The sequence below is a fragment of the Epargyreus clarus genome, unplaced genomic scaffold, assembly GCF_041222505.1.
Source record: "Epargyreus clarus isolate Ecla_fem2 unplaced genomic scaffold, WU_Ecla_fem_2.2 ptg000025l, whole genome shotgun sequence".
In the NCBI taxonomy this organism is placed as follows: Eukaryota; Metazoa; Arthropoda; class Insecta; order Lepidoptera; family Hesperiidae; genus Epargyreus; species Epargyreus clarus.
In genome coordinates this window covers 3,308,608-3,329,627 of record NW_027332232.1, presented here as the reverse complement: position 1 = coordinate 3,329,627, position 21,020 = coordinate 3,308,608, and the positions used below count along the sequence as shown (strand labels likewise).

The following is a 21,020-nucleotide window of genomic DNA, read 5'->3' as shown; positions in this document are numbered from 1 at the left end:
TAGATTGCCTCGTCAGGCATCCAACTGAATGTGTGATAAAAAGATCAAAAAACCTTTAAGACAACTGTCCTACCTACTTCGGATCAGTTACAAATATATATATTAGAAATGACCATTTAAAATCATACCCCATTTATTCGTTTGTGTACACGAAATATATCGATTTTAAAGATATTTTTTGTAATGGCAATAAAAACTTGACCTCGCCTCGGCTGTCACTGTCAACTGACAGTTGATTCTTGATTACAGAAAGAGGTTATATTTCGCAATAACAGTTCACGCTCCGGACAATTTTATTTAAACTAAACCCACAATAACATGCTTTACTGGTAAAAACCGCGCGTAACCACCAGTTATGTAACGAGAAAGTATTCTCGAATGACTATGTCAAGTATGAGATATCGCTTCATTTTTCGGAATTTCGGTGTAGTTAAATTATGGAATGTGTGGTATAGGAATTATCTAGTTAACTCCGTGGTGCGGAGGTGCAGAGAACGCGGTGTGAGAGAGGTCTTACAGTGCTTCAAGTACGCTATACGGCCGCGACGAACGTTTTTGTTAGCGACTGCTGCGTTTAAAAATCGAGAAGACGATGATTCCACATTCAAATGTGATCAGGGCATCACGGACGATGAATTGGAGGTAAATAAGAACATAGATTATAAATAGTTACAGTGAGAAGTAAAATATATATAAAAAATAAATATATCATTAAAAAGTAGAATCTTAAATGGCTCTTGAAGTCATGCTATCTCGCTTGCACAGTATTTGCATCTTTGTTGCACCATGTATGGTATAACAAAGAAGTTTAAAATAACTACCTGTGGTGAAACTTGTAAATAATCTTTAATAATAAGCCGGTGAGCTCGGGTAAATGTCCATCCAAAAATAGTTTTGTAATAAACCACCCATTCACATTCAAAAATATTATATCTTTCAAACTGGAATCAATCAAACACAGTTAGGTAATACAATTACTTACTTAAATTTGTAATCAACCCCAGATAAGATTACATTCTTACTGGAGGTCTGCCACAAATGCTTCGCAACCCCTGCGAGCTAGAGTTGGCATGCCTTGGAAAAGCATGTCTCCCTTACCACACCCTTCAAACCAGAACACAGCAGCACTTAAAGCTACTGTTATTAAACATAAAGGTTGAGTATGAATATGTATAGTCAACTTTTATGGACTTTACATGCCCCTTCCTTAACAAAATTATATTTATGCTGATGCTTCAAATTAAAAACTAATTAAAATTAAAAGGAAAACCATCTTTTTAACTCTCAGTTGTTTCAGTTTTGTTCTCAGTTAAGAAGAGCTTAACTCATAATTTGTAAGAGCATTGGAAAAGGAGAAATTATTTTCTTTGCATAATTTGATTCAATAATTATTGTAATTGAAAATGGCAGCATATCAATACCTCTTACTCATTCTTTATTATGTCTGATGGAGACAGTACAAGGCCCTGTCTTAAAATACAATCTGTATTGATACTTGTATATCCATATATAATGGAAAATGTTGTTGGGAAAAACAAAAGATTCTAATAATAGAATGTAAAATCATCTTGTTTACTGGTAAAGTCTTCAGGTATAAGTAATATGTATAGTAGTTAGTTACAAATCTACACTAATATTATAGAGCGGAAAACTTTGTTTGTTTGTTTGATTGTAATGAATAGGCTTAAAAACTACTGGACCGATTTTAAAAATTCTTTCACCAATCGAAAGCTACATTATCCACGAGTAACATAGGCTATATTTTATATGAAATATATTTGATAAATAGATTTTGAGGCGGTACAACGTTTGCCGGGTCAGCTAGTTATTTATATACTGATGTTATTCTGCAGTTAAGATTTATATCATTGATAAACCTATATTATTAATGAATTGATAGATATTTCAATATTTTAAGGTTTTTTCTATTGTGTGCAATTTTTGTAGTTGTATTATTTTATGTTGTCTGGATTACTTGTAGTATATAATATATATATATTGCCTCCTTATATCCTTATATATACGAGGGTACGTTTTTAAGTTCGCGGAATGAGGGACAAGGAGCGAAAATAAAATGTCAAAATTATTTTTCTTTTTCTACATATTCTCCTGCAAGACGAATGCATTTTTCAGATCTTTGTATTAACTTATTTAAACCCTCATAAAAAAATGTTTTGTCCTTGTCGGAAAAATACGAGGAAATTGCGTCCTTTACTTCTTCGTCTGTAGAAAATTTCTTTCCACGAAGCTCTTTTTTCATTTTTGGAAAGAGATAATAATCGCTGGGAGCCAGGTTTGGACTATAGGGTGGGTGATTTAAAATATCAAAGCCCACCTTATGCAGGGCAGCCAGTGCAATACGGCTCTTGTGTACGGGCGCATTGTCGTGCAACAGCAGGACGCCTCTGGATAATTTTCCTCGTCTTTTTTCTTTGATGGCTTCTTTTAACCGCTCCAAGATTGTTGCGTAATATTCTCCGGTTATAGAGACACCGTTATCTTTGTAATCTATTAACAAAATTCCTTCTGCATCCCAAAAGACTGTCGCCATGAGTTTGCCGGCCGATTGTGACACCTTAAACTTTTTAGGAGGTGCTGTACCCTTTTTATGCCACTGCATGGAGTCTTGTTTAGACTCAGGTTCATAATGGTGAACCCAAGTTTCATCTCCAGTAACAATTCGATTCAGTACAATATCCTTATCTTCTCCACAGAGGTTCAAAAACGCACGGGAACATTCAACGCGCTGTTGTTTCTGAGGCGGCGTGAGCATTCTCGGCACCCACCGCGCGCTGACCTTAGTCATGCCAAGATGGTCATGCAGAATTTTAAAAATGGTTGTATCCGATACTCCAACCATTTCTGCAAGCTGTTTCTTCTTTAGCCGAGCATCTTCCAGTACTAATTTTTCGACTTCCGCTATCGTTTCCGGAATGGTCACCTCAACAGACCGTCCTGGTCGTGGGTCATCTTCAAGTGAATCCCTGCCTTGCTTAAAAAGGTTGTTCCACTTGTAAACCATCGTTTTTCCAGGGCAAGAGTCCCCGTAAACCGATGACATCTCTTCCATTATGATTTGCACAGACTTTCCTTGCTTGGTAAGGAACTTTATAACGGCGCGATGCTCGATTTTCTCCATACTTCCAATTTTCTTCCGGATTGAGTTGTTTAATTGTCGATAGTTTTAAAACTAATGATGCAATTGTGATAAAACTTTATATTTATACTATTTATGAGTCACTTAACACGTACCGCCCTTAACGAGCCCGCTATCCCCCCTCCAACCCTGCCATTGCAAAAACGCACCCTCGTATATATATATATATAAGGATATAAGGACGATGTATATAAGGATTATGTGATCTAAAATAACGATACATTATCTAAAATACATTACATTTTTAATTAAATCAATATATTATTTTGACACTGCTCCATAAGTTTGGATAAAAGACGAACATTGGAAATAAAGGCATGCATGTATATATTGCAATAATAATTGTGGTATAAAAATCGCATACCATAAGTACCTATTAAAACATAAAAAAAACGGATATAATTTATAGAATATATAATTTAAGAGAATAATCCCTACTACACACTAGCGGGTAACCGCGGCGGCTAACTGCGTCGGCGCTTTTCCAGTTTAATATGCAATCGCTTGTGATTGTATAGTCCGCGCCAAACTGCTAGTCCGCTCTGAAGTTGTTGCGCACAGGTTTAGTCAGAGAGCCAATGCGGTCGAACACAACTACAAGTATATACTCTGTAGCAACGTAAGGGCACACGTGCAAGCGGGGGGTGCCGGGGGCCCGCGCTGACTTCGTCCCACTGATATCTACAATTTGCTGTTGCGACGCGACTCATTTCTATATTCAGAGCGGACTAGCAGTTTGGCGCGGACTATACGCACATACGCACCGCCACAACATGAAGATCTAGTGTGCTAGTGCTTAGGAAGTAAAGGCTTGCGCTATATTTTACGCGGGTGCACAGAACGGAAGCGCTCTACTGATTTGGGGAAAGTGAGCAGGCAACCGCCGCATGTGATCGCGCGTGTAAAAAATCGTCGCACGCACGCTCGCGCAACTCTGCTCAAACACTTTTTCAGCGTTCACCCACGTCTGTTTCGCGCATACGATATAAGCGGTCACAATATGTAGGTGGTAGAACCCTCTGTGGTTCGATCCCAGCGTCTCCACCGCCATCTATTTCTGTCTAGTAACAGCAGTGTTAAGCGCTGCTGTGTTCCGGTTTGAAGGTTGTTATACCTATCGGATCTTAGGAGATGTAACGCGTCTGTGACCAACCTCAGGTAAGAATCTAATCTTATCTGGGGTTGATTATAGATGTCCATGGTAGTACGAGCATGCAGTTGACCTTATGGTTGATCAGGTGGACTGTATGAACCTTAGCTACTTCAATATCACAAAAATCCTGATATAGAACAGAGTTCCTTTAACCTGTCGTTTCATACGTAAATTTAAAAAAAAAATACAACCGACTTCTATGTCACTACAAAGTAAAAAATAATTCAAATAAATGTTGGTTTAGTACATATTTCTGAAGTCGGCGCTCAATATATTTCGTTGGATAACGATGTAAACAGCGTGTCTAAAATGAGCGCCGACTTCAGAAATCATATTTAAATGGGACCAACTTGTAGCAATTGTCCACACACGAAATTAAAGGCATTAAAATAGGTTCATAAACGGCGAAGTTATGGCTGTTATATTTACATGGGTGGAGGAGTTCCCCTCATTTTCTCCAGAACCCATCGATGTTTCCTAACAATATTTAAGTGGGACCAACTTCCAGCTCGTCTCTACACAATAAAAAAAGAATTATTAAAATCGCTCCACTAACGGCGGAGTAATTCGTGTACATACTAAAAAAAAATATACCGGCCGAATTGATAACCACCTCCTATTTGAAGTCGGTTAAAAATCTCACAAAAGCCGTTTCTTCCAGGCTCTGCTGTCCGAGCTACAGAATGTTCAGGACCTCGCCAAGATGACACTGTACTGTACGAGTTGTGGAAAGAGACTCGTCATTGATAGAAAACATAATGGAGTTTGTTATTGCATGTGAGTATGTATTGACTAAAGCAATGGCGGACTAAGCTAGCCGAAGGCCCGGAATGGAGTGTTAAATGAGGCCCCGAGCTCTAGAAGGGAGGGGCGGAAGAGGCGGTCCGAATCGGACCCTCGGTCTTTGGGTAAGCTAATAACGCTGTGTGCCCCCAAACACAGCGTTATTAGCTAAATAAATATAGTTCAAAAAACTAAAAAACACGCTTTTATGATGAAATCGACTAAAAAGTAGAAAATAATTTTCAAGCTAGGCATCAATTAAGGAACAGTAAATAATATAATTGTGGAAACAGCGTGGGGTGCTCCATTTATCAGTTTTCGAAAATGCGCCATCGTGTAGCTGATGGTAAGTGGTCACTGCTATCAGCCATCTACATGTGCATGCCGAAACGTAGAACTGTTGCTAGAAATAGGTGTGATGGTGGTACCTCCTCGATCGATCTTTACCACGTCGCAAATATCTGCAATTTTCAATTATCAAAATCAAAAATATATTTATTACGGTCTAGAAAAAGGGTTATTTAGCAGACAATGATTGAAGCCATCCTTTGAGCGTTTTATTGCTTGTGCTGGGTGGCTTCCATAGCATATTTACAGTAGACTTATAACTAAATGTTTATAATGTGTTAAATTAAATGTTTATAATTATACTATACTGATTCTACTCTTCAAATATCTTCAAATTCTGCAGGTGCAAGGAACCCCAATGTGAGGAGTCTCCAGACGGCTGGGTGCCGTACATGGAGGCGGAAGACGTCATCATATGGAGGAAGGAGTATAAACCTGGCCAAGGACTGTACGCTTATAAAGGTGGGATACTTTAAATAAAATTTATAAGCTTTTTATAATATAGGAGTAGCAGACGAGCATGCAGTGCACCTGATGGTAAGTTGTATTGCCGCCCATGGACATCAGTAATCCCCAGATAAGATTAGATTCATACTAGATTTCGGCGACAGATGCACCGCCCGAGGACTAAGCTGGAACGCCTCGGAAAAGTATGTCTCCCTTACCGCACCTTTCAAACCAGAACACAGCAGCACTTAACACTACTGTTAATAGGCAGAAATTCCTATTTTCCTACTCCTGTAGCGGTGGTGTTGTCGGAGTCTAGCCACAGAGGATTCTACCAGCTTAAATTGTTCCTACACTTCCTACCTCTGAGCTCTGATTTTTCAAAGTTTTGTGCGTATTAGAAATTATTTATCACTTGTTTAAACAGTGAAGGGAAACATCACAAGGAAACCTACAGTCTACGGACTTAAGAGGTAAAGAATACGTTCCCAAGGGTATGTGGAGTCTACCAATACGCACTTGGCCAGCGCGGTGGACTATGGCTTAATCCTTCTCATTCTAAGAGGAGACCTGATGACGTTATATCATTCCAAAGATAGCCCAATAGTGGCACAGTAACAGATTGCCGAATAAGTGATATAACCATTATCTTAACCTTGATATAATTATTATCTAACTAAATCTATTTTAGCTTAGGAAGTCTGCATGATTCACATCTGTTCACTTCCATCAGTTAGGCTGCGTTCGCACTGGGCGGATTGTTGATGTTAAGTTTGTGCCATGTCATCGCTGTAGTTCCGGGAGTAGAATAGGACTACGGTATACCCTGCCTGTCGTAAGAGGCGACTAAAAAGGGGCTTCCGGGGTTGCGGGTGGCAAGAGTAGGAGCTCGAACCACCCGGCCAGCAAACTACGCAGTGCGGTCCTCTACGCAGAACTCGCTCTTTAACCAATTTGAATATATAATTTAAAAGTCGTAAACGAGTAAGCAGTTCACCGAATGGTAATCCACAGCCGCCCATACAAATTTGTAATTAATTGAAATAGGATGGAATTACTTAAGGCCACAAATGCGTTGCTTTTTGAGGACTAATCGATCCCATGCGCAAGCGCTTAGGCGCAGGAGCAGGTCTAGCGTAGGACGCGTCTAGTCGTTATTTTTATGTATATGCAACCGTTTATGATAATACGCACTTAATCGTTACAATATGAAGTGTAGATGCTAGCTGTCCCCGTGGTTAACCGCTATTACGCAGAAGGGTTAAGTTGTTATGTCTCGTATAAGTGTATCCCTTACCACACCCTTAAAAACAGAATACAGCAGCCTTAAACGCATTATAAGGCAAAACAAATATGGCGGTAGTCCTGCCGAATTTCTGAGGATTTAGTTGGAACCCCTCGGATATATATATGTCAATGATCGATATATATATGATGATATGATGTATGATCGGATATGTTTCAATTACCACACCCTTCAACCCTTGAACCGAATTCCCCTTCAAACCCTGCAGCACTGAATACTGCTGTTAGGAAGAAATAAGTGTAGCGTTGATGCCGCCGGAGTCCAACCACAGAGGTTTCTACCCCGTTCAAATGGTGGTATGGCGGTATTCCAGCCGCAATCAAATCGCGCGTTAGAACCTTCAAAAAGCCCAGTGCGTTCCTACCCTAACGCGTAACAACCGCCATCTATGTACACATGACGTCAGTAATTATCAGCTATTACACTAGATAACAGCAAGGTCGTTGGTTGAAGGTGGTACGGAATAGTTATGTGTAGTACCTACATACTATTCATGTGACGGTGTTCATGGTTGGTTGATGACGTATGAATGGTTTCTTATGACAATGAGTGAGATTGCAATAACCTTTGTTATCCGTTTGTGTAGGGTAATGTTTTTTGAGCGCATGTTTGTATGAGCGTATGTCTCATTGGGTATGTCCTACATCCCTAACGGATCGAGGTAATGTTTTTTGAGCGCATCTATGTATGAGCGTATGTCTCATTGGGCATGTCCCTAACGGCTTGAGGCGACCTGATGATAAGTGGCTTTTGCCGCCCATGAATGTCTAATCAACCTCACGTAAGATTACATTCGTACCTGAGGACTAAGCTGGAAAGCCTTGAAAAAGCGTTTCCTTTCCACACCCTTTAAACCAGAACACAGCAGCGCTTACACTGCTGTTATTATGCAGAAATAGGTGTGGTGAAGGTGGCGCCGGAGTTGAACTACATTTCCATTACCAGATGAACTACGTATTACGACGATAATGATAATCAATCGATCAGCCAATCGTCTGATCAATCAATTTTATCCAAACTACGTCTAATTTGTCGTAGTATACGGCCGCTACCCTGAAGTGAACGCTCGCGACTTCGCCGCGGTGCAAGTGGACGGCGCGTACCGGTGCGCGTGGGACGCGGCCGTCGCGGCGCTGGCGGTGGTGCAGCGCCGCGTGGCCGGCGTGCCCGACCAGGCCGTGCTGCACTGGGAGGTGCTGTGGCCGGTGAGTGTCCCGCCCCATACACACACACACACACACACATACACACACACACACACACACACACACACACACACACACACACACACACACACACAAACAAAAGCCGTACATACATCAATACGTTATTCCTCACGCGTGCTATTTTCGATGTTTTCTCACTTATGTAGTCATAAAAGTAAGTAGAAAAATGTAGTATTTTTGTTTAAGAAATTAAACCAGAGGCTTAGGCGAAATCCTGACTTCATCCCATTCTAAAGTCTACTATATGATGTACGCGTACTACATATACACAAAATATTCTACTTTTCATGTCAGAGACATAAATGACAAATATTTTTTTTCTATGCCCCACAGAGACTGTTCGCGAACCGCGACTACGTCTACATCCGTCGACACAAGGAGTTCGAGACGAACGGCGCGCCGGTCGACAACGACACACTACCGACTTACTTCGAAACGAGCAGTGTCCACGCTAAAGCGAAGCGCAAGTCGCTAGAGATGTACGCTAGGGAGCGTGACGCTCGCGTGCCTAAGGACAGAGTGTTCGTGATAGTGTCGCGATCCTGTGAGCATCCCGCTGTGCCGGAGACGCCGAGGGCGGTCCGCGTATTAGAATATTGGAGCCATATGCTTGTGAAGACGTTGCATGGTGTCGATAAGGTGAGTTATATTACAGCTGGATAAGGTTAGGTTATTAGCTATTTGTTGGTGGGTTAATAATTATTTTTTTTTGTTAGCGAGTTATTAGTTAGTTATTTATTTGTTAGTGGGTTATCAGTTAGTTATTTGTTAGCTTGTTCTTTATTGGTTACTTATTTACTTGCTAGTTCGTTACTTATTACTTAGTTATTTACTTGTTAGTTAGTTGGTTATTAGTTAGTTATTTATTTGCTAGGTTTTGGTTATTACTTTGTTATTTAGTTGTTAGTTAGTCATTATTTAGTTACTATTTAGTTCGTTTTTACTTAGTTAATGTCTCGTTAGTTACCTAATAGCTAGTAGTTAAAGCGAAACGCAAGTCGCTAGAGATGTACGCTAGGGAGCGTGACGCTCGCGTGCCCAAGGACAGAGTGTTCGTGATAGTGTCGCCGTCCTGCGAGCAGCCTGCCGTGCCGGAGACACCAAGAGCTGTTCGTGTACTAGAGTACTGGAGTCATATGCTTGTGAAGACGTTGCATGGTGTCGATAAGGTAAGTTATATTAATAGCTAAACAAGGTGATATGATTATTTATTTAGTTTTTCTTTGTTAGTGGGTTATTAGTTAGTTATTTATTTGTTAGTGGGTTATTAATTAGTTATTTGTTAGCTAGTTCGTTATTGGTTAGTTATTTACTTGCTAGTTTGTCGGTTATCAGTTAGTTATTATTTGTCGGTTAGTTGATTTTCGTTTACTCATGAACTTGCTAGTTTCCTAGTTAGTTAGTCATTTTCTGTCCCTGTAGTTCCGGGACCAGAATAAGGCTACAGTATCTCCTGCTTGTCGTAAGAGGCGACTAAAAGGGGCTTTCGGGGTTGCGGGTGGTAGGAGTGGCAGCTCGAACCGTCCGGCCAACGACCCCAGGAAGGACGGCGGTATGTGTGGTCGTATACCGTCGTGTACATCGGACGGTGGGTTGATTCAATCTCACTTGGGCGGAGCCCGACGGGGCAGTGCGCTGAGAGGCCTCCGGTCGCGTTCCTTTGGAGATCCCGGAGTCCTCTACGCAGCGCTGAGGACGGCCGGTTTTAGTGCGGTAAAAATCCCACATAACCCCGTGTCGCTCCCACGGCACCGGGTACCTTTTGAAGGTTTCCCCCTCGAGAAGAAAAAAAAAAAGTGTGTGTGTGTCAGCTACGACGCACGATTGGAGTTTACTCCTTACGAATGATAATTATGATATATATCGAATAGAAAAAAGGGTAGGTAAATGAACGCATCTGCTAAAATGATAAGAGAAACAAACATATATCTGTAATTATTCGGATTATTTATATTACTTCAATAATGCGTATTACATAAAGTATGTTACAAAATAATATAAAATAGCGCCATCTAGTGGCAAGTTTTATAAATTGTAAGTTTGCAAGTTTATCAATCTATGTATTTTGGTTCCAAATATTATAATGGTAACTTAATATAATTGTTTATATTAAAGTAAATTTTAATATAATATAATTATTTATATTTAAAACAATGTTAAACGTTTTATAACTTAAAACTTAATAATTATAATTTCTTTGCCATCTATAAAATATCCTTGTTGCAATTTACGGATGAAATTTATATGAGACTCAATAAACATGTTATTACAAGTGTAATTTGGATTGTTTCTGAATGTTTTATAATTCTAGAATTCATTTAAAACGTATTGCTAATTTTATATAACTTATTTTGAATATAATTCATTAGCAATAATTCTGTAATAAATATTAAATAATACTGTTTTGATTTTGCCCGTTTATCGTTGATAGATGGTGCTGATCAATAATGCATCCATTTTTATAAGTTAAATTAATATATCAGTAACTTACAAAAGCCTCTTTATGTTAAAAACTTATTGTGCTAATATTATATCATATTCAATTGCTTACTGATTTTATATGTTACTCTTCTTTAAAAACGTTCATAAAAGATTGTTAATCATATTATGGCGCCAATGTTCATATTTTTCACAGTGTTTATAAATGATCAAACCTATAACTTAATTTATGCAAAAATGTAAACAAATTAGTTAATGACGTTTTAATGTTTTATATATTGCTAATTATTTTTATTGTAATAATTACTTTCATATGGGATTTGAACTTACTGTATTTTAAATTAATAAAAGCACTCTTGATTCATATTTTGGTTACCGTTACGCCTCAACTTTTCGTGTTACACTTGATTTTACTCCTCATAAAATTTCCGTACCGGGCCTTATAACTCAAATCGTTTCTTAAGGAGTAAACTCCAAAAAAGTTAGTCATTTGTTAGTTCGTTTATACTTACTTAGTTAATATTTAGTTAGCTGGCCAATACCTAGTTAGTAGCTAAAGCGAAGCGCTAGTCGCTAGATGTACGCTAGAGAGCGTGACGCTCGCGTGCTCAAGGATCGGGTGTTTGTTATCGTGTCGTTCATTTGTTGGTGAGTAATTAGTTAGTTATTTATTTGTTAGTAGGTTATAACTTAGTTATTTGTTAGTTAGATGATTATTGGTTAGTTATTTACTTGTTATTTAGTTGGCTATTTATTTGCTTGTACGTTATTATAGTTATTAGTAGTTAGAGGGGGGGTAGATAGTTTGGAGGTAAATATGTTGTAAATAATAATAATATAATGTAATAGTCGTTTGTCCGCAGCCGGGCATGGAGTTCGTGCTGACGTACTACGACGAGCCGGCAGTGGGCGGCTTGCCGGGCGGCGTGGCGGCGTGGGCGTCCGGCCGCGCGGCGCCCGCGTACCTCGCGCGCATGCGCCGCGCCGCCGCCGACTACCGCGCCTGGGCGGCCGGCCGCCACCAGGTACCGGGGGTCGGGGGTCGCACACACACGGGGGGGGGGTCACACACACGCTGCCAGGTGGCCGGCCGCCACCAGGTAGGGGGGGTCGGGGGTCGCACACATACACACACACGGGGGGTCACACACGCGTCTGGGCGGCCGGCCGCCACCAGGTACCGGGGGTCGGGGGGTCGCACACACACGGGGGGGGGTCACACACACGCTGCCAGGTGGCCGGCCGCCACCAGGTAGGGGGGGTCGGGGGTCGCACACATACACACACACGGGGGGTCACACACGCGTCTGGGCGGCCGGCCGCCACCAGGTACCGGGGGTCGGGGGGTCGCACACACACGGGGGGGGGTCACACACACGCTGCCAGGTGGCCGGCCGCCACCAGGTAGGGGGGGTCGGGGGTCGCACACATACACACACACGGGGGGTCACACACGCGTCTGGGCGGCCGGCCGCCACCAGGTACCGGGGGTCGGGGGGTCGCACACACACGGGGGGGGGGTCACACACACGCTGCCAGGTGGCCGGCCGCCACCAGGTAGCGGGGGTCGGGGGTCGCACACATACACACACACGGGGGGTCACACACGCGTTTGGGCGGCCGGCCGCCACCAGGTACCGGGGGTCGGGGGGTCACACACACACGGGGGGGGTCACACAAACACAAGTGGTGACGTTGGCAGTGAGCGAAGTGTGACGTGGCAGCCTCCGAATACCAAATGTGAAGCGGAAAGACACAGATAGGTGCCTGCACACACTCACACCGACGAGCACACACACGCACACATACAAATACACACACACGATGCGAACATCGTATCGAGCCATAATTATATCTTAATATCAAATCAAATCAAATCAAAATTTTTTATTCAAAATAGGTTCTTTACAGATCACTTTTTGAATGTCAAAGCAACTACCACCACTTCACAAGGTGTTTCGTTATGGAGAAGAAGCGGCGAAAGAAACTCCATAACACACATCTTTTAAAAAAAATGTTTTTGACAATGTTAACTTAACGTAATGGTACATGTGGAGCTGGAGCTAATTCAGACCACACCGTTTTGTCAGTCAAATAATCACTTACTTTATAGTACGCTTTTTTACATAGCGTTAGTTTGACGACATGTTTAAACTTTTTTTCTGTGAGATTCAAAATGTGGTCGGGTATTTTATTGTAGTAGCGAATACAGTTGCCCACGAAAGATCTAGCCACCTTACATAATCTACGTTTAGGAATTACTAATTTATTTCTATTTCTGGTATTAAAGTTATGGTGGTTACTATTTTTTTCAAACATATCAGTGTGTTTTCTTACATACATAATATTTTCATAAATGTATTGACTATGCACCGTCAATATATTAATAGTGGGAAACAGTTCTCTTAGGGACTCACTACGCCGCAGACTATATATTGACCGTATTGCTCTTTTTTGAATAGTAAATATAGAGTCTATGTCAGCAGCACTGCCCCACAGTAGAATGCCATAAGACATAATGCTGTGAAAGTAACTGAAATAGACAAGTCTGGCAGTGGGTATGTCTGTTAACTGTCTAATTCTTCTGACTGCAAAAGCTGCAGTACTAAGTCTGCTGGACAAAGCAGAGATGTGGGGACCCCACTGGAGTTTAGAATCAATGGTAATCCCCAAGAAAACAGTTTCATTGACGAATTGCAAAGTCTCACCATTTAGAGCGACATTCATCCCCGTACTCCTTACATTTGGTAGCATAAATTTAATACATTTAGTTTTATTAGAATTTAAGAGTAGGTTGTTTGCATCAAACCAGTTCTGAATCAAGCAAAGAGTTTCATTAATATCGTTCGTATCCTGTGATTGTCGTTTTACTCTAAACACCAAGGAAGTGTCATCAGCAAACAAAACAACCTCAGATAAATCCTTTACTACATTTGGCAAATCATTTATATAAACTAAAAATAGAAACGGACCTAGGATGGAGCCCTGAGGTACACCTATTTTAATATTAGAACCTGCTGATAATGCTCCATTTACTTGCACTCGTTGGACTCTATTGTTTAAATAAGAATTTATCAACTTTAGAGAATTTCCCTGAATACCATAATATTGTAATTTTAACAATAAGGTTTTATGATCAACACAATCAAAAGCTTTAGACAAGTCACAAAAAATACCTATAGCATCATGTGCTTGTTCCCAACAATCAAAAATATGTCGCAGCAATTGAACACCAGCATCTGTGGTAGAACGGCCTTTAGTAAAGCCAAATTGCTTTTGATGTAAAAGATTATTAAGTTTAAAATGAAGCAACATTTGCTGTAAGAGGATCTTTTCAAAAATTTTACTTAGAACAGGCAGTACTGAGATGGGTCTATAATTGTTGGGATCTTTAGTATCACCTGCCTTAAACAATGGAATTATTTTGCTATGTTTCATTAAATCAGGGAAACAGCCCTGATCAACACACATATTAAAAATAGTGACTAAGTAGGGAGCTAAAGTTTTAATGATTGATATACAAACTTTTACTGACATTCCCCAAATGTCCTCTGTATTTTTAACAGTTAATTCTTTAAAAGCTTTTAATATGTCATTAATTAAAATATGTCTAAATTTAAATTTAATGTGACACTGACTTAAATTCTCTTTAAGGATGGTCACTGCTTTAATTGGGGATGATTTTAAAAATTTAGTGGTATTAAATGGTATATTCGAGAAAAAAGTTTCAAATTCTTGTGCAATTTCTTTATCTGAGGTAATCTGACCACGTTCAGTGGTAAGAGATACTTTACTGGTACTTAATCTGCAAGTTCGTGTTTCGGCATTAATTATTTTCCAGATTGTTTTAATTTTATTATCAGCATTTTTTATTTTATTATGTATGAACTTAGATTTAGCTGTCATACAAACTGATTTAAATATTTTAGAATATTTACGAACATATTCATTGAAGTGAGGGCTACAGTTATTCTCTCTTTCACTATAAAGCTCGAAAAGTTTACTTCTACTTAGACGAATACCTTTAGTAGCCCATTCACAAAAACTAAATCTAGTACTCTTTTCATACCTAACTTCAGAAAATATTTTTTTAAACTCTGTGTGCACTGTGGAGAAAAATGCAGAATATAAATTATTAACACAAGTGCTATGGTTCAGAACTGACAACTTATTTAGTAGCACTTTATTATATTTTAATAAACGGTGACTTGTAATTGGTCTATGAAGAAACTTTATGTTCCCTTCCTTGGATATGTTATATTGGATATGGACAGACTGCCCCTTGTGATCAGATTTAATCTGATTTATTATAGATTTTTCAACTACAGAGCAGTTACAGAAAATGTTATCGATGCAAGTAGCAGAGGATGAAGTCACCCTGGTTGGCTCAAAAAAACTATATTCTAAGTTATATGATCTAAATAAGGAAAGTAATTTTACTTTCAATGTGGTGTTTTCTAAAATATTCACATTAAAATCACCACAAACAACAACATATTTCTTACATTTGCAAATATATATGTATAGTACCATAAAAAATATTAGCCTTTTTGCAACATTTGCCATATCAGTTTCATTTAAAAATAACAAACACCCCAAAAGAAGTTAAAATGCAATAAGTGTTATAAATCATAATGACTGTTAGCAGGAGTTACCAGAGTTCATACCGATGGAGGCTGGACAAACGAGCGCTGAAGACGCGGTAATTCTGAGCGAGCAAGATATGGAGGTAAATTATACTTATTAGTTAACTTATAAAAAGTATTGAAATCGCTTAAGCGGTTTCGGAGATTAGTGTATTTTTATTTATATATTTAAAAATTATTGCATCACCGCTATGTATTTATTTAAACTTATTGCCTAATGGCATTCTCTACCAGTTAACGCAGGGTGCTTGTAGAGAATTGGCAGGTGTCATATTTAAGTAAAAACGTAAATAAAATATGAACGCAATTTTTATATATTAAGAAAGAAAGAAAGAAACATTTTTTATTAAGGTAGTAACTTCTATTTACAGTCGTCAAAACAAGGTCCAGAGCTAGAAGAAACTAAAGACCACGCACAAACAAATCATGATACTTTAAACAAAGAGGCGACCATCAAAACTGATGATGTCAAACGAAAAGATAATATGGAACAGAATACAATAACAGAACAGAATAGCACAGAAGTTAACGCTAAAGAAGATAGCGTTAAAGAAGATAATCTTAAAGCTGATAGCGTTGTAAATAAAGAAGTTAACGTTAAAGAAGATAACATTAGCAAAGCGGAAAGCGTTAACGATAAAGTAGGAGAAGAAGCGAAAGTTAACGAAACAGAAGACAGCAAAGTTGTAACGGTTAAGAAGAAAACTGAAAAAGTACAGAAGGAAACCAGTGAAACTAAAGTGAGTTTATAACAGCAGTGTAATGCTGCTATATTGTGGTTTAAGGTGTGGTAGAAATGATACTTATGCGAGGCGTTTTAACTTAGTCCTCAGAGGTGGCAATGCAGTGGCCGACTCCAGGTCCAGTCTTATTGGAGGTTACTTACAGAAATACCATTTCATTTTAGTTTAGCCCTTCAGGGGTCATTATTTGAATATCCTTAGGGACTTGTGTGTATTTTATAGGAAAAACTAACGCTTTAGTCCTTCAGGGGTCATTTTTCTAAAAATCCTTACAACCAGTCTGCATTGCATACATACTGCATGTATACTGTCAATTATTGATAATTTTAAGGATCAAATCAACATATGGTAATCTCTTTCTCTCACAGGAAACGTCACAAACGCAAGAGGAGGACAGCGATAAGCCCGAAGAGGAGGAAAACAACGGTGGGTGGTGGCGGTATCTTTACCCATTTTATTATTTCGTATAAATTATATATGAAATGTATAAATCAATTTGGTAGAGTATCCGATTATGTGGATTCGTGAAGGAGACCGGTGGATTCATTATGATAGTTGGATTCAAAAGGGTCAATTGGAAAGATTAGTATAAAGGGCTATAAAATTTATTTACAGTAGATAGATGGGTAGAAGATCGACTATCAGATGTTGTAAAATAAATTAAATTATATTAATAATCTCATCTAAAAGTTGATAAAATAATAAATCTAACACTACTTCTATTCTCTTTAAGGTGAATAAGAACGGAATTCGATCCCTAAGGGGGTAAAGTTGTTGAAGTTTATGAAAAAGCTATTTATAGTGTTATTAAATTGAGACGGAAACAATAGAGCCTCCAAGGGCTTAAAAGGCCACTAAAGTTAGTATGGGTATAGTAAAAATTAACTTATTAATTGATTTTATATGTATAATAGAATAGAATTCATTATGTAAATTAATGACATTTCAACCCCTAAGGGGTTAATATATTCTATTAAAGTTAGTATGGAGATTACTATTTAATATAATTTGTTAGAAACATAAATTAAATTGTATTTCATATTTTCTCTACAGGCGACCCCTTAGGGGATAAATGGGATGTCGATTATGTACAATTAAATGAAAATATCTTTTTTAATTTTACATTTTTTTCTATTTAAAATGACCCTATACAGCCGTACAGACATATAGATTGCATTTTTATGTATTTAGTTGTATATTTTATGTATGTATGCTTGTAATATTTGAAATAATTGTTTTTCTAGACCTATCAATATGCGAGATTATTAATTTTGAAAATTTGTGTCAATTTGGCCTACTGGCCGATATTAATAATAATAAAATCTGTAAAACTTAATTTCGAAAAACAATCTGTGTTTCTTGCTGGGATTCGATCTAGGGCTACAGATACAAACCGTGTCGTGTCAGACAAAATCATGTTTCCTTTAAAATATTTTTTCAGACACGGCCTGTGTCTGCGTGGTGGTACGGATAAATATAATACGTTCATCTGTATTGTATAGAACTGTATGGTTTTATTTTGCCACAGACCGTGCCTTACTCTTACACCATCGATTCGTTTTTATTAAAATTTCTCCTATAATTCTTGTAAGCATTTTAGCTATTTCCCTTAGTTTTGGATTCGAAAACAGTTACTCATTAAAAAAATTAAAACCGCTAAAAACAAAATATTTTAAAAACACTTTTTGGCATTATCAGAAAATGATGAAAAATATTATGTAGCATTTAGAATTTCTTGAAAAAATAACTGATTTCGCTAGCAAACTATTTTATTTTCCCAATATCTGTAATACCCATTTCTATAATATTAAGATTATTTCGGTATAATTAGTGAATTAAATAGGGTCTGTGACCCTGGCCATACAACTAAGTCGAGATTTAAGGTGTTCGCAAATGAAGGTAGCGTCCGCGCAAAACTTCTAGTCCGCTCCGAATATAGAAGCGAATCGTGTCGCAATAGCAAATTGTAGATATCAGCGGGACTGCGACATCGCGGGCAACAACTTCAGAGCGGACTAGAAGTTTGGCGCGCACTATAATAATAATGTAGTATTTTTTATGTTTGTAATGAGGGTAGTTTCGCTTGGGTAGTTAATCGGTTGTGATATAGAGCGCGTGTAGTATTGATTTATAAGTAGTTTTAATAGTTATGTATGGATTTATGTACGTTTGAAGTTGTAATAGTTTAAAATTGTTATAGTTTATTGTGTCTAAACGAATAATATACTGGAAATAGAAATTTCTGACTGTATCTTACAAAATTGTCGTAGACATTTCGATCACAGTTTACAAAATTGCCACAATTTTGCTCAGTAATCTAAATTTCTAACAAAGATTTAAAATATATATTGATTTTATCATACTTAGTGTCCTTTGTCTTGGTAGCTAAAATAAAAATAGTTTTTGTCCCCTAAGGAGTTTTGGTTTTAAAATATTCATATATAAAGTATAATAAAAGTGAAAAGTATGTTAGTGACCATTAAATAATAAATAAATAAATAAATAGATAAATAAATGAAAATTTGTGTAAAAATTGAGAAATTTCAACGACTTGTTTCCAAGTTTTGCGAACTAATATAGAAGCTGATTTTGTATGTGTATACTGGTAACATTGAACTGTCAAAGATTAACGCCAGTCATATTTTATTTTTTAACGATGCACAAAAACCAAAGATGTCTAGTTCCGATACAATATGTATGTTGATTTTATAATAAAACTAAAATACTAACTTCATTCTTTTGCAATGTCGAGCACATAGTTATGCATTTTTGTTAACAATGAGTTAAATAATGATGATACTCATAAATTAATTTTTAGAAGGGAATATGCATGTATAGTCCGCGTCAATCTGTTAGTCCGCTCTGAATATAGAAACGAGTCGCGTCGCAATAGCAAATTGTAGATGTTAGCGGGACTGCGACAGCGCGGCTCCCCGCCGGTCTCGCCCTTAGGCACATAGCTGCGTTATGCCCTTACGTTACGGGGTATATGCTAACTAATCCTGGACGCAACAACTTCAGAGCGGGCTAGAAGTTTGGCGCGGACTATACTATACTAATGTAAGGCAACCACCACACTTCCGCCTTTTTATTGACTTAAAAAACTGTTTAAGCAACATAACATATCATCGCCTAAGTTATGATGCCGCGGAACTCATAAAATTTCCATTTTACCTATGAACAGCGTTAAGTGCTACTGTGTTATGGGTTGAAAGTTGTGATAAGGGAGACATACTTCTCCTAGGCGTTCCAGCTTAGTCCTCAGGGGAAGCGGCGCATCTGCGGTCCACCTCAGGTAGGAATATTTAATCCTATCTGATTACAGATTACAGATATCCATGGGCGGCAGTAGCCACTTACCATCAGGTAGACTGCATGCTCGTCTGCTACTCCTATATTATAAAAAAAATATAAATACTCGGGGAATATTACGCGTAGGCCAGTGTTGTTTCATATTGAATTAAGAGGTGGCGAGCACGAGAATTAAAAATAATTAAATGACACGGTTTCTTTCTCTTTTGAATAGTTGGTAATTATAAGATTCGCGGTGTTAGAACTTAAGCGACGATACCGTTTATGTATAACAATCTATACGAAGTTATATGCGTATTTGAAATTAATTATCACTTCCTTAAACGGTGAAGGAAAACATCCGTGAGGAAACCTGCATACCTGAAAGATTTATAAAAAAAACTCAATGGTATGTGAAGTCTACCAATACGCACTTGGGCAGCGCGGTGGACTCTGGACTAATCCTTCTCATTCTGAGAGGAGACCCGTGCCCAGCAGTGGGAATTTGTTCTCGAAGCTCTCCGTGTGTCTATATTTCGTGATAATAAAAATAACATTTTGCACCACGCATGTTCCCTACATATAGTCCATTGTCTAAATCTCGATTTGTATAATCTCATTGATCCTTTATTAAAATTACCATAATGTTATAGGTATTCTGTAATATTGTTTTAATAACCATTTAAATAATTTACAATAACAGATCAACCAATTATTTACATAATAACCCAGAGTAGAAAAATATTGTACCATACACGCCAAAACGTCTCTTTTAAGCATATGTTAATAGTTATTAGTTATATAAATAAATAGTTATTTAAATAACCACAATGCTTTTAATTGTTATATTTGGAATGAGATATTTAATAGCTTACTAGATGTCCGTTGAATGTCCATTTTCTTAGCACGTTATTGTACAAATTATTAAAAAGTCCATTTTACAAATGTATAAGAAGTGTTACAGTACTATAGTCGGCGTAAAACTGCTAGTCCGCTCTGAATATAGAAATGAATCGCGTCGCCATAGCACATTGTATGACTACATCTGCTCGGAACAATTTCAGAGCGGACTAGCAGCTTGGCGCGGACTATACCACACAAAGATTTTAGACTAATATTATCAGGAATTCAGACATTTTAATATGTAACGTACTCACGATACGCGGTGTTTGAGTTTCTTTTTCGCCTCCACGATCCGTGCAACTGGGTCGAAATATCGCCAAATAACCGCATATCGAGAGTACCCGTTACATATTACAAAGGTACCATAAAAATAACTATTTTGCCTGAAAATGTGAATAAACTTTAACAGCTAACGTTATTCGTATTGCAACGATACAAGAGATGCGAATTCTGAATCACGGTACCGAAGTTTTCTCAACATGTCAGAGAGGTATCGCCTATCTTTATATTTGACAACCAATGTTTAAGAACTAAATATCTTGGATTATTTACAGCAGATTGTGTATTGAAGATGGACT

General features: G+C 38.2%; 1 protein-coding gene across 3 annotated transcripts; it reads left to right on the top strand.

Moving 5' to 3' along the window:
• The first annotated feature begins 234 nt into the window (after window positions 1-234).
• Window positions 235-18,615, top strand: LOC140752730 (uncharacterized). Of its 3 annotated transcripts, XM_073087064.1 has the most exons (10): window positions 235-642; window positions 4,972-5,087; window positions 5,785-5,903; window positions 8,233-8,399; window positions 8,754-9,059; window positions 11,723-11,884; window positions 15,505-15,588; window positions 15,877-16,245; window positions 16,617-16,674; window positions 16,982-18,615. In XM_073087064.1, the coding sequence occupies exons 1-10, from the start codon at window positions 379-381 to the stop codon at window positions 16,987-16,989; spliced, it is 1,653 nt and encodes a 550-aa protein (XP_072943165.1). In that variant the 5' UTR covers window positions 235-378; the 3' UTR covers window positions 16,990-18,615. The 3 variants fall into 3 exon arrangements, with proteins under 3 accessions (XP_072943165.1, XP_072943164.1, XP_072943163.1); XM_073087063.1 differs by having other exon boundaries at window positions 15,508-15,588; window positions 16,617-18,615; XM_073087062.1 differs by having other exon boundaries at window positions 16,617-18,615.
• The last annotated feature ends 2,405 nt before the right edge of the window (window positions 18,616-21,020 follow it).

Excerpts from the sequence above, each read along its gene's own strand:
- LOC140752730 (XM_073087062.1), top strand. The coding sequence starts at position 379 with ATGACTATGTCAAGTATGAGATATCGCTTCATTTTTCGGAATTTCGGT. Across the intron at positions 643-4,971 it reads TCACGGACGATGAATTGGAG|GCTCTGCTGTCCGAGCTACA; the intron begins GTAAATAAGAAC and ends CGTTTCTTCCAG. Across the intron at positions 15,589-15,876 it reads TGAGCGAGCAAGATATGGAG|TCGTCAAAACAAGGTCCAGA; the intron begins GTAAATTATACT and ends TTCTATTTACAG.